Genomic DNA, 13,485 nt, shown 5'->3' on the forward strand with positions numbered 1-13,485 from the left:
CTCAAAAAATAATAATAATAAATAATAATAATAAAAATAGAAAAATTAGCCAGGCATGGTGGTGCTTGCCTGTAATCACAGTTACTTGGGTGGCTGAGGCATGAGAATTGTTTGAACCAGGTAGGCAGAGGATGCAGTGAGCCGAGATCACACTACTGCACTCCAGCCTGAGTGACAGAGCAAGACCCTGTCTCAAAAAAAAATAAAAATAAAAAACTCTAAGGCTTTGCTAGGGGTGCATATTGCCATTCCATTGTGATATTATAATTTAGGTTTAAATCAGAAGCTACTACAGAATTTAAATATTGGCTGGGCGTGGTGGCTCACACCTGTAATCCCAGCACTTATGGGAGGTTGAGGCAAGAGAATCACTTAAGCCCAGGAGTTCAAGGCCTGCCTGGGCAACATGGCAAAAACCCATCTCTACAAGGAAAAAAATACAAAAATTAGCCAGGCATGATGACAAGCACCTATGGTCCCAGCTAGTCAAAAGGCTGAGGCAGGAGGATAGATTGAGCCCAGGAGGTCAAGGCTGCAGTGAACCAAGATTGCACTGCTGTGCTCCAGCCTTGGCAACAGAACGAGACCCTGTCTCAAAAAAACAAAAAACCCACAATTATTTCTTCTTCCTCTTTTTTTGGTTTTGTTTTGTTTTGGTTTTTAAAGATGGGGTCTCCGTCTGTTACCCAGGCTGGAGTACAGTGGCATAATCATAGCTCACTGCAACCGCCAATTCCTTGGAGGCTTTTAAAAAAATTTTTGGAGAGAAGGGGTCTCAATATGTTGCCCATGCTGGTCTTGAACTTCTGACCTCAAGAGATCCTCTCCCTTTGGCTTCCCAAAGTGTTGAGATTACAGGTGTGAGCTACTGCATCTGGCTGTTTTTTGTTTTTTTGTTAAACAGACCCAAAAGCCAAAAGGACACCTCTATAGGCATACCTTGTTTTATTGTGCTTCACTTTCTCACACTTCTCAGATATTGCCAGTTTTGCAAATTGAAGGTTTATGGCAACCCTGTGTCAAGCAAATCTGTCGCCGTCATTTTTCCAATAGCCTGGGCTCACTTAATGTCTCTGTGTCACATTTTGGTAATTCTCTTAATATTTCAAGCCTTGTCATTATTATTATATCTGATATGCTGATCTGTGATCAGTGATCTTTGATATTACTATTGTAATTATTTGGGGGCATCACGAACCTTGTCCATATAAGATGACAAACTCAACTGATAAATATGGTATGTGTTTTGACTGCTCCATTGACCAGCCGTCCCCCTTCACTCTCTCCTTGGCCCTCCCGATTCCGAGACACAATATTAAAATTGGGTCAGTTAATAACCCTACGATGACCTCTAAGTGTTTAAGTGAAAGGAAGAGTTGTATATCTCTCACTTTAAATCAAAAGCTAGAAATTATTAACTGTAGTGAGAAAGGGATATGGAAAGCTGAGATAAGGATGTGCATGGTGGCTCACGCCTATAATCCTAACACTCTGGGAGGCTGAGGTGGGAGAATTGCCTGAGCCCGAGCAGTAGAGGCTTCAGTGAGCTATGATTGTGCCTCTGCACTCCAAAAAAAGGAAAGAAGGAAGGAAGGAAGGAAAGAAGGAAGGAAGGAAGGAAAGAAGGAAGGAAGGAAGGAAAGAAGGAAGGAAGGAAGGAAGAAGGAAGGAAGGAAGGAGGGAGGGAGGGAGGCAAGGAAGGAAGGAAAGGGAAAGGAGGGGAAGGGGAAGTGGGGGAAAGGTAAGGGAGGGAAGGGAAGGAAGGAAAGAAAAAAGAAAGAAAGCTGAAATAGGCTGAAAGCTATGCCTTTTCTTTTTTCTTTTTTTTTTTTTTTGAGACGGAGTCTTGCTCTGTCATCCAGGCTGGAGTATAATGGTGCGAGGCTCACTGCAATCTCCGCCTCCCGGGTTCAAGCGATTCTCCTGCCTCAGCCTCCCGAGCAGCTGGGAGCTACTCGGCATATACTACCACACCCAGCTAATTTTTGTATTTTTAGTAGAGACAGGGTTTCACCATGTTGACCAGGCTGGTCTCGAACTTCTGACCTCAGGTGATCCACCTGCCTCAGCCTTCCAAAGTGTTGGGATTACAGGCATGAGCCACCACGCCCTGCACTATGCCTTTTCTTACCCAGGTTGTGAATGCAAATGAAAAGTTCTTTTTTATTGTTTGGGTTTGTTTGTTTTAAACTTTTATCGCCTGACTCTGGGAAATGGAAAAGTTCTTGAAGGAAATTAGAAATGCCCAGACCAGCCTGGGCAATATAGACCCTGTCTCTATTTAAAAATAAATAAATAAAATAACTGTTTTAACAAAAAAAGAAAAGTTTGAAGCTAGCAGAGGTTGGTTCATGAGGTTTAAGGAAAAAAGCAATCTCCATAACATAAAAGTACAAGAAGCAGCAGCAAATGCTGATGGAGAAACTGCAACAAGTTGTCCACAAGGTGTAGCTAAGATCACGAAAGGTGACTAAAACAAACAACAGATTTTCAATAAAGGGGAAACAGCTTTCTATTGGAAGATTCCACCTAGGGCTTTCATAGTTAGAGAGAAGTTGATGTCTGGCTTCAAAGCTTCAAAGGACAATCTTACTCTCTTGCGAGAAGCTAATGCAGTCCGTAGCTTTAAGTTAAGGCCAATGCTCATTTACCATTCTGAAAATTCTAGGGCCCTGAGGAATTATTCTAAACCTACTCTACATGTGCTCTATAAATGGAACAAAACCTGGGTGACTGGCCGGGCGTGGTGGCTCACGCCTGTAATCCCAGCACTTTGGAAGGTCGATGCAGGTGGATCACCTGAGGTCGGGAGTTCAAGACTAGTCTGGCCAACATGGTGAAACCCCGTCTCTACTAAAGATATGAAATTAGCTGGGCGTGGTGGCACATGCCTGTAATCCCAGCTACTTGGGAGGCTGAGGCAGAAGAATCGTTTGAACCCGGGAGGCAGAGGTTGCAGTGAGCCGAGATTGCGCCATTGCACTCCAACCTGGGCAACAAGAGTGAAACACCATCTAAAAAAAAATACATGAATAAAAGAAGAAATACCTTTCCTAAGGCTATAGCTGCCATTGATTCCTCTGATGGACCTAGGTAAAGTAAATTGAAAAACTTCTGGAAAGGTTTCAGCATTCCAGATGCCATTAAGAACATTCGTGACTCATGGGAGGTCAAAATATCAACATTAACAGGATTTTGGAAGAAGTGGATTCTAACCCTAATGGATGATTTTGAGGGATTCAAGACTTTAATGGAGGAAGTAACTGTAGATGTGGTGGAAATAGCAAGAGAACTAGAAGTGGAACCTGAAGATGTGACTGAATTGCTGCAATCTCATAAAATTTAAACAGATGAGGAGTTGCTTCTTATAGATAAGCAAGGAGAGTGGTTTCTTGAGATAGAATCTACTCCTTGTGAAGATGCTGTGGATATTGTTGAAATGGCAACAAAGGATTTGAATATTCCATAAACAGTTGATAAAGCAGAGGCAGGGCTTGAGAAAACTGGATTGACTCCAAGTTTGAAAGGTCCACTGTGGGTAGAGTATTATCAACCAGCATCACACACCATCAAGAACTCTTTCATGAAAACAACAATCAATGTAGCAAATGTCATTGTTGTCTTATTTTAAGGAATTGCCACAGCCACTCCAAACTTCAGCAGCCACCATCCAGATCAGTCAACAGCCATCAACACGGAGCAAAGACCCTCCAACCAGCAAAGAATATGACTTGCTAAAAGCCTAGATGATTGATAGCTTTTTTTTTTTTTTTTCTGAGACGAAGTTTTGCTCTTGTTGCCCAGGCTGGAGTGTAATGACGTGATCTCGGCTCACCACAACCTTCGCCACCCGGGTTCAAGCGATTCTCCTGCCTCAGCCTCCCTAGTAGCTGGGATTACAGGCATGTGCCACCATGCCTGGCTAATTTTGTATTTTTAGTAGAGACAGGGTTTCTCCATTTTGGTCAAGCTGGTCTTGAACTCCCAACCTCACGTGATCCGGTGCCTCGGCCTCCCAAAGGGCCGGGATTACAGGCATGAGCCACCACGCCCAGCCGATTGTTAGCATTTTTTAGCAGTCATGTATTTTATTTACTTGTTTATTTATAGAGACAGGGTCTCACTCTATCGCCAGGCTGGGGTGCGGAGGCACAATCATAGCTCACTAATCTCGAAGTTCTGGGCTCAAGCAAATACCGGCCGGGCGCGGTGGCTCACGCTTGTAATCCCAGCACTTTGGGGGGCCGAGGCGGGCGGATCACGAGGTCGGGAGATCGAGACCATGGTGAAACCCCGTCTCTACTAAAAATACAAAAAAAAATTAGCCGGGCGTGGTGGCGGGCGCCTGTAGTCCCAGCCACTCGGAGAGGCTGAGGCAGGAAAATGGCGTGAACCCGGGAGGCGGAGCTTGCAGTGAGCCGAGATTGCGCCACTGCACTCCAGCCTGGGTGACAGAGCGAGACTCCGTCTCAAAAAAAAAAAGAAAAAAAAAATGTATATATACTTTTTCCTCCCACTCTCCCAATATTTTAAATTAAGGTATGCACACTGTTTTAGACATAACGCTATTACACACTTAATAGACTACATTACAAACATGACTGTATTTGCACTGGGACATGAAACATTTGTGAGACCTCACTTTGTCATATTGCAGTGGTCTGGAACCAAATTCGCAGTATCTCCAAGGTATGCCTGTACTAGATTTTCTGTGCTTGAGTTTAGTCCATATCGCAAATACCTTGGAGGCAAAAGGAATACGGCAGAGAACACAGAGGACAATACATATTTGCTGAAAAACAGTAGGACACAGAACTGCTGACGACGACAGCCTTGCCCTCTCCAGTTGACTGCAGCAAATGTTGCCAATTTGCCAGAGACAAGCAATTCGAGGAGAGAAAAGCTGCTTGCCTTTCCAGTTAGCAAGAAAAGTGCAGGGTTTGTCTTCTGCCGAGCACCCGCAACCCAGATCCCGACCCGAGATTCCTGAGACACACTTTTGGTGGAGGGAACTCCTAGCAGCAACGCCCAGTCCCCGGCGTGACCCTCCGACCGCACTTGCCTCCCAGCCTGGGAAGGTGGAAGGGGCCGCCCAGAGTCCCCTCAGTTGGCCAGTGAGTGACCCCTGGGCGGAGGCGGCGCGGGGTCCCCCAAGCCAGCCTCGGGGCGAGGGGCGGGGCGGGCCGCGCGCCCCCGCCCATCGCGGGCGCCCCAGCCCTGCGCGCCAGGCCTGCGTGTCCTCGCGCCGACCCCTCCCTCGCGCGCCTCGCCCGGCGCACGCGCGTGGCCTCGCGCAAGGCGGGGAGAGGCGGCGGCTGTGGGCGTCCGGCCCCGAACCTGTCAGACTTGGGGAGCTGGCCTCCAGCGGCGGGCGCGGCGGACGCGAGCACGACCCCGCTCTCCCGTGGCCCCGGGTGGAGCAGCGCAAGCCGGCCTCGCTGAGCCGGCCGGGGGCGGGGAGATGAGCTGCGGCCCCGCGGCAGCGCCCCAGGTATTAAATAGATGTGCCGCCCTCTCGCGGAGCCCCGGCGGAGCCTCGGCGCCGGCCCTGCGACCCGCCGCCAGCGGCTTTGGAACTTGAGGACAGGGTTGGGCGCCTTTAATTTATAACGTGTTTCGTTTTCCACAGGATGGGGAGGGACGCGCGGCACTGCCCTCGAGAACTGGCGCTCCGGTGAAGTAGGCGCCGCCGGCCGTCCGCCTCCCGCAATCCGTTCCGCACCGCGGTCGCTCAGCCTCTGCCATGGCCGGCTCTGGCGCGTGGAAGCGCCTCAAATCTCTGCTAAGGAAGGATGATGCGCCGCTGTTTTTAAATGACACCAGCGCCTTTGACTTCTCGGATGAGGCGGGGGACGAGGGGCTTTCTCGGTTCAACAAACTTCGAGTTGTGGTGGCCGATGACGGTTCCGAAGCCCCGGAAAGGCCTGTTAACGGGGCGCACCCGACCCTCCAGGCCGACGATGATTCCTTACTGGACCAAGACTTACCTTTGACCAACAGTCAGCTGAGTTTGAAGGCGGACTCCTGTGACAACTGCAGCAAACAGAGAGAGATACTGAAGCAGAGAAAGGTGAAAACCAGGTTGACCATTGCTGCCGTTCTTTACTTGCTTTTCATGATTGGAGAACTTGTAGGTGAGTTGTGTTGCCAACTCACTTTCCGTTTACCTTTCCTCGAGAGTCTTTGTCAAGTTGTAGTTACACAGGCTTTGAGGTTTAACCCATCTTTTCAGGAAGTTTGTATTTATCAAGACACTGATCTCATGTGAAAAGGCCACACGGTTCCAAAGTGCAGCTCAATCTAAGTACAACATAAACTCCCCGAGATAACTTTGACTTTCTCTTCTAGTTGTTCAAACCCTGTCATCTACCGTGAAGTTAAGGACGTTATCTTCATTGTATGTCATGTAACTTCCTCTTTTTACAAAGTTCTGGTAAAATATCAGGTTAATTTTCGCAACGTTTAAAATAGTAAATGATCGTAAATAAGATCATAGAATTTTACAGTATGAAGGGACCTTACTGAACACCTGCTCCACCTCCTTTTTTTTTTTTTTTCATGTAAGGATTTCCAGGGCACAAACCGGTGAAATAAGTCGTGAGGGCCACTTAGGGAGTTAATGGAAGAGCCACATCTACAGTCCCAGCATTTTTTCCTCTACATTTAACCTAAGTGGTTTCTTTTATACGATTTCCTTTTGTATTTCTAGCCAAGAGATTTGCAAAATTAATTACCAGCTAACATGAAATTTTTGCCTTGTAAGAAGGGCCTGAAATGAACCAGAGGACTCCGCCAAAGTTCTATGAGCCTGGTTTTCTTGTTCATTTTTTAATTATACGAACAATCCGTTCTCAATATAAGATGCATTCTTAGTTTAGAGGTTATTTTCAGTCACGTCAGTATAACTACTACTCAGTGACAGTTTACAAAGTGACATTAAAGCAGGGAGATGAGTCTCACACGTTATCTCTTAAATGATGAACCATGACAAAAACAGGTGGCACTCTAGATTTAAGATGCTTGACTGGAGGGTTCTATGTGGGAAAAATTATATACATTTCCTGCCTTCTTTTTTAACACTCCTCCTCAGGGCTCGCTTCAGCCATGCTGGTCTTCTTTTTCCTCCTACAACTCACAAAGCTCTTTTTGCCTCTAAGGTGTTCAAAGTGGCTGATCCTTCTATCTCAGTGGCTTTCAAATATTTTTTGACCTCACTATAGTAAGAGATACACTTCACATTGTGACTCATTTAGGCATGCATGTGTACATATGTATGAGAATATACACAGGTCACATGTGTATAAATATACGTATAACTGAAACAAAAATTTTCCTTCGTGTGATGTATCCTAAGTTTTTCAATTGTGGTCCCAGCTCACTAAATGGATTTCATGTGTCCACTGCAGTAGGTCAGGGCCTTAGTTTGAAAAACACTGCTTTACATAGACTGCCTTTCCCAAATCTTTTCTTGGCCAGTTTCTTGTCATTTGTGTCTTATTTAGAAAGACACCCCGGGCAGGTGCAGTGGCTCACGCCTTTAATCCCAGCACTTTGGGAGGCCGAGGTGGGTGGATCACCTGAGGTCAGGAGTTTGAGACCACCCTGGCCAACATGATGAAACCTTGTCTCTACTAAAAAAAAAAAATACAAACATTAGCCGGACGTTGTGGCAGGCACCTGTAATCGCAGCTACTTGGGAGGCTAAAGCAGGAGAATCCCTTGAACCCGGGAGGCGGAAGTTGTGGTGAGCCGAGATCGCGCCACTGCACTCCAGCCTGGGCAACACAGTGAGACTCCGTCTCAAAAAACTAAATAAATAAAATAATAAATAAATAAAAAATAAAAAAACCACACCTTTGAGAGACCTTTTCGGACTGACTAAAGTAAATCTCTTTTGTCCCCTGTTCCCTCTCCAACTCAAAGTCCTCAGCATCTGAGATATTTATTTACTCATTTAATATTACCTGTCTGTTTCCACTGAAATACAGGCTGAATTCCTAGCACCTAGAACAGTGACTGGCACAAAGTAGATACTCAATAAACCTGTTGAATTAATTCATTTTTATTCTGTTAGATAATTATAAATGTTTAAGCTGTAAAGAAATTAAAAGACAGGAGACAAGCTGTGCCCCAGATAAAGCACCATGGTCTCAGCAGACAGAGATTCGGTGACTTGCCCAAACTAACACAACTAGAATATCGAGTCATTCAGATTTAATGATTTTTGAAGTTAACATTGAATATTTGAAGTTAAAATAACAATCACAGCATCCCCCCTTAAAATGATTAATAATTCAGAGTTTATTTCACCTAAGTAAAAATCATTAAGATATAATTGTCTTGACTTCTCACTTCTGAAATCTGTTATTTGGTAAATGTTGTTTTATGAAAGCCACAGTAAGTATTTCCTTTCAAATACTGACTTTATTCTCAAATGTGGAAATATTTTGTTAAACAATACAGAGATGATAGTAGTACTTAGGGTAAGCATTAACAATATTATTCAAAATGTTATATAGAGTTCAACTGTATACAATAGAGCATTTATTAAAGTATGTCCAAAGCGCTTATAAATAAAGCATTTTCGAGGCAGGCATATCACTTGAGGTTAGCAGGAAAGCAGACTGGCCAACACGGTGAAACCCCCTCTCTACTGAAAATACAAAAAAATTAGCCAGGCATCATGGCACGCCTGTAGTCCCAGCTACTGGGGAGGCTGAGACACAAGAATCGCTTGAACCTGGGAGGTGGAGGTTGCAGTGAGCCAAGATTACACCACTGCACTCCAGCCTGGGTGACAGAGTGGGACTCTGTCTCAAAAAAAGAAAGAAAGAAAAAGAAATAAAGCATCTTATGTAGGAAGTATGGAGAAATAAAAAATGAAGCAATTTGGCCAGGCGTGGTGGCTCACACCTGTAATCCTAGCACTTTTGGGAGGCCAAGGCGGGCGGATCACTTGAGGTCAGGAGTTTGAGAGCAGCCTGGCCAACATGGTGAAACCCCATCTCTACTAAAAATACAAAAATTAGCCAGAAATCGCTTTAACCCGGGAGGCAGAGGTTGCAGTGAGCTGAGATCATGCCACTGCAGTCCAGCCGGGGCAACAGAGTGAGACTACATTAAATAAAATATATAAAAAAAAAAGGAAGCAATTTGGCCAGGTGTAGGAAGTATCTTATGTAGGAAGTATGGAGTAATAAAAAATGAAGCAATTTGGCTGGGTGCGGTGGCTCATGCCTATAATCCCAGCATGTTGGGAGGCCGAGGATCACTTGAGCTCAGGAGTTCAAGACCAGCCTGGCAACATGATGAAACCCCCTCTCTACCAAAAAAAAACCAAAAACTCAGCCTGACTTGGTGGTGCGTGACTGTGGTCCTGGCTCCTCCAGAGGCTGAACTGGCAGGATCGGTTGAGCCCAGGGGGTGGAGGTTGCAGTGAGCTGAGATCCGGCTGCTGTACTCCACCCCAGGTGACAGAGTGAGACTCTGTCTCAAAAAGAAGGAAAAAAAATGAAGTAATTAAATGATCTGAGATAGATTTGGTTGGCTTTACCACTTACCTTGCTCTGAGACCTTCATCAAGGTCCATTCTTTTCTCTTCTCTTTGGAAGTGTATTTTGAGTACTTACACTATGTGCCAGGCACTGTGCTACATGTTCTGAATATACAATGGAGAACGAAACTATTATGATCCTTACTATCTGGAGAATTTAATGGAAGAGACAAACATTAAACACGTAAGTAAATTTAAAATTTAGATGGTCCTAAGTGCTAGGAAGAAAAAGAACAAGGTACTATAAGACATGGTAACCAGTAGGACATAGTTTATGCATGGACCAGGTACGTTTAAGCCAAAAAAAAAGAATAGTAGGAGTTACCCAAACAGAGTGAGGGAGTTTTCCAAGAGAAGAGAACAGCATGTACCAAGGTCCTAAAGCCTTCAGTTCTTCAAAAGGAATTAGAAAGAAGGCCAGTTTGGCTTCAGTGTGTAACCATGAGGGAAAGAGGCAGGAGGAAGAGATCAGGCAGGTCCTGGTAGGCCATGTTAGATGAGTGTCGTTTTTGTTTTAAGTGCAATGGAAAGCCAGATAAGGTTTTTTGTTGTTTTTTTTTTTGAGACGGAGTCTCGCTCTTTTGCCCAGGCTGGAGTGCAATGGCGCAATCTCAGCTCACTGCAAGCTCTGCCTCCTGGGTTCGCACCATTCTCCTGCCTCAGCCTCCTGAGTAGCTGGGACTACAGGCGCCCGCCACCGCACCTGGCTAATTTTTTGTATTTTTAGTAGAGACAGGGTTTCACCGTGTTAGCCAGGATGGTCTCAATCTCCTGACCTCGTGATCCACCCGCCTCGACCTCCCAAAGTGCTGGGATTACAGGCGTGAGCCACCACGCCCAGCTGACCAGATAAGGTTTTAAGCAGAAGAGTAACAAGATGGGATTTACCTTTTTGAAAGATTACTTTGCTGTTATGTGAAGAATGGATCGGGAGTTCGAGACCAGCCTGACCAATATGGCGAAACCCTGTCTCTACTAAAAATACAAAATTAGCCAGGCACGGTGGCACATGCCTGTAATCCCAGCTACTTGGGAGGCCGAGGCAAGAGAATCACTTGAACCCGGGAGGCGGAGGTTGTGGTGAGCTGAGATCGCACCGTTGCACTCCAGCCTGGGCAACAAGAGCAAAACTCCATCTCAAAAAAAAAAAAAAAAAAGAATGGATTGGAGGGTATGTTCTTGGAAGCAAGAATATGAGTCTGTGGTTAGAAGAGAGGTCAAAGGAGAGAGAGATACGTATATAATGCCGTAGGAATAGGTAAAATTACCTAGAGAGCCCAAGTCTGTAGGATCTCCAACTTCAGAAGTCAGGCAGAGGGGAAAAGCTGTTCCAAATTTTTTTTTTTTAAAGAGTATTTCAAAGTGGAAATAAATAGGTTGAAACTGTTGAGGTCTAATTAGATGAGAACTAAAACATCCTTTGGATTTGGCAGCAGAGTTACAACTGCATTTTTATTGAAAATGAAAATACTTAATTGAGAGTGAATATAAACATCTAGGTAAAGATGGCAAATTGAACTCATGCGTCTAATTTTGCTTGTTCCTGATGCCTCTCTTATACAATAAATGGATTTTTTTTAATGGAGTCTCGCTCTGTCACCCAGGCTGGAATGCACAATCTCAGCTCACTGCAGCCTCCACCTCCTGGGTTCAGGTGATTCTCCTGCCTCAGCCTCCTGAGTAGCAGCCTCCACCTCCCGGATTCAAGTGATTCTCCTGCCTCAGACTCCCAAGTAGCTGGGACTACAGGTGCACACCATCATGCTCAGCTAATTTTTAGTATTTTTAATAGAGACGGGGTTTCAACATGTTGGCCAGGCTGGTCTTGAACTCCTGACCTCAAGTGATCTGCCCACCTTGGCCTCCCGAAGTGCAGGGATTACAGGCATGAGCCACCATACCTGGCCTCTTATACAATAAAGAGATTTTTTTAAAAAAGATATAAATTCACACATATGAGGAAAACTGGAGAGGAAAAGATAGCAACAAAAATTTTGGAAACTGGAAAGGAAACAGATAAAGAAGTAACTGACAGTAGATCCAAGAAAACAAACACCTAAGCCAGCAGTGGGGAAGGCTGAGAACCATCACAGTTTATACTGTAGCAGTGATTCTGAGGCTTCAGTGTGCATCAGAATCATATAGAGAACTTGTTAAAACACAAGATCCCAGGGGATGCTAACACTGCTGATCCAGGGACCATATTTTAGAATTACTACACTAGAAAATCCTAAGTAGGCTCCAGATTGGTTGTATCAGGTACCTCTGGAAGTGTGGGTGAAGAAGGTGGCTAAAATAAGGAAAGCTAGTTAAACCTATTTAAAAGCCAGTCAGATATAATAGTAAAATTATATAATTAGTATACTCAGAGATAAAAGAAGATCACGTATCCATGAAGCAAGAACAGACTACTTTAAAATAGAAATTCAGGGTGGGCACAGTAGCTCATGCCTGTAGTCCTAGCACTTTGGGAGGCTGAGGCAGGAGGAGCACTTCAGCTCAGAAGTTCAAGACCAGCCTGGGCAACGTGGCAAGACCCTGTCTCTACAAAAAAAAGAAAGAAAAATAGTAGGGCATGGTGGTGCCTACCTGTGGTCCCGGCTACTTAGGAGGCTAAGGTGGGAGGATCACTTGAGGCCAAGAAGTTGAGGCTGCAGTGAGCCAAGTGTTTGTGCGCTTGCTTTCCAGCCTAGGTGACAGAGTGAGACCCTGTCTCAAAAAAAAAAAAAAAAATTCAGGGTAACAAAAAGAGCTTCTGCACAATAAAAACATAGTTGAAATTTCTTTTATTTATTTATTTTTTATTTATTTATTTATTTTTGAGATGGAGTCTCGCACTGTCACCCAGGCTAGAGTGCAGTGGCGCCATCTCGGCTCACTGCAAGCTCCACCTCCCAGGTTCATGCCATTTTCCTGCCTCAGCCTCCCAAGTAGCTGGGACTACAGGCACCCACCACCGCGCCTGCTATTCTTTTGTATTTTTAGTAGAGACGGGCTTTCACGGTGTTAACCAGGATGGTCTCCATCTCCTGACCTCGTGATCCACCCGCCTCAGCCTCCCAAAGTGCTGGGATTACAGGCGTGAGCCACCAAGCCTGGCTGAAATTTCTTTTAAACTCCATAGAAAAGTTAGAAGATAAGTTAAGGGCTGGGTGCAGTGGCTCATGCCTGAAATCACAGCACTTTGGGAGGCTGAGGTGGGAAGATCACATGAGCCCAGGAATTCAAGATCAGCCTGGGCAGCATAGTGAGACCTCATCTTTACTAAAAATTGAAGAAAAAAAAAAAAAAGCCAAGCATGTTGTCATGCTCCTGTAGTTCCAGCAACTTAGGAGGCTAAGGCAGGAGGATTGCCTGAGTCCAAGAATTCAAGACCAGCCTGGGCAACATAGTGACACCTTGTCTCTAATAAAAATTGAGAAAAAAAATTAGCAAGGTGTGGTGGCACATGCCTGTAGTCCCAGCTACAAAGGAGGCTGAGGTGGAAGGATTGCTTAAGCCCAGGAGGTCCAGGCCACAGTGAGCCACGATTGTGCCACTGCACTGCAGCCTGGACAACAGAGCAAGACCCTATCTCAAAAAAAGAAGATGAATTAAGGTACTCTCTCACAGAATTGAGCAAAAAGATGTATAATTGGAGAGAAAGGGCAAAAACAATTTACAGGCCAGGCATGGTGGCTCATGCCTGTAATCCTAGCACTTTGGGACGCCAAGGCGGGCAGATCACCTGAGGTTAGGGGTTCGAGACCAGCCTGGCCAACATGATGAAACACCACCTCTACTAAAAATACAAAAATTAGCCGGGCATGGTGGCACATGCCTGCAATCCCAGCTACTCGGGAGGCTGAGGCAGGAGAATTGCTTGAACCCAGAAGGCGGAGGTTGCAGTGAGCTGAGATCGCACCACTGTACTCCAACCTGGGTGACAGAGT

The 13,485-nt window shown here is 45.3% G+C and overlaps 1 protein-coding gene across 2 annotated transcripts in view; it reads left to right on the forward strand.

The window, feature by feature from the left end:
• Nucleotides 1–5,199: 5,199 nt before the first annotated feature.
• The window catches only part of SLC30A4 (solute carrier family 30 member 4), a 44,704-nt gene continuing 36,418 nt past the window's right edge, over nucleotides 5,200–13,485 (forward strand). Inside the window, exons 1-2 of one of the 2 annotated variants that reach the window (XM_055278988.2) lie at nucleotides 5,200–5,491; nucleotides 5,630–6,134. In XM_055278988.2, coding sequence (XP_055134963.1) covers nucleotides 5,744–6,134 — 391 coding nt within the window. In that variant the 5' untranslated portion in view covers nucleotides 5,200–5,491; nucleotides 5,630–5,743. The remainder of the gene's footprint in view (nucleotides 5,492–5,629; nucleotides 6,135–13,485) is intronic. The other variant, XM_055278993.2, reaches the window with a different exon arrangement.

Source organism: Symphalangus syndactylus, chromosome 5 (assembly GCF_028878055.3).
Source record: "Symphalangus syndactylus isolate Jambi chromosome 5, NHGRI_mSymSyn1-v2.1_pri, whole genome shotgun sequence".
Lineage (NCBI taxonomy): Eukaryota > Metazoa > Chordata > Mammalia > Primates > Hylobatidae > Symphalangus > Symphalangus syndactylus.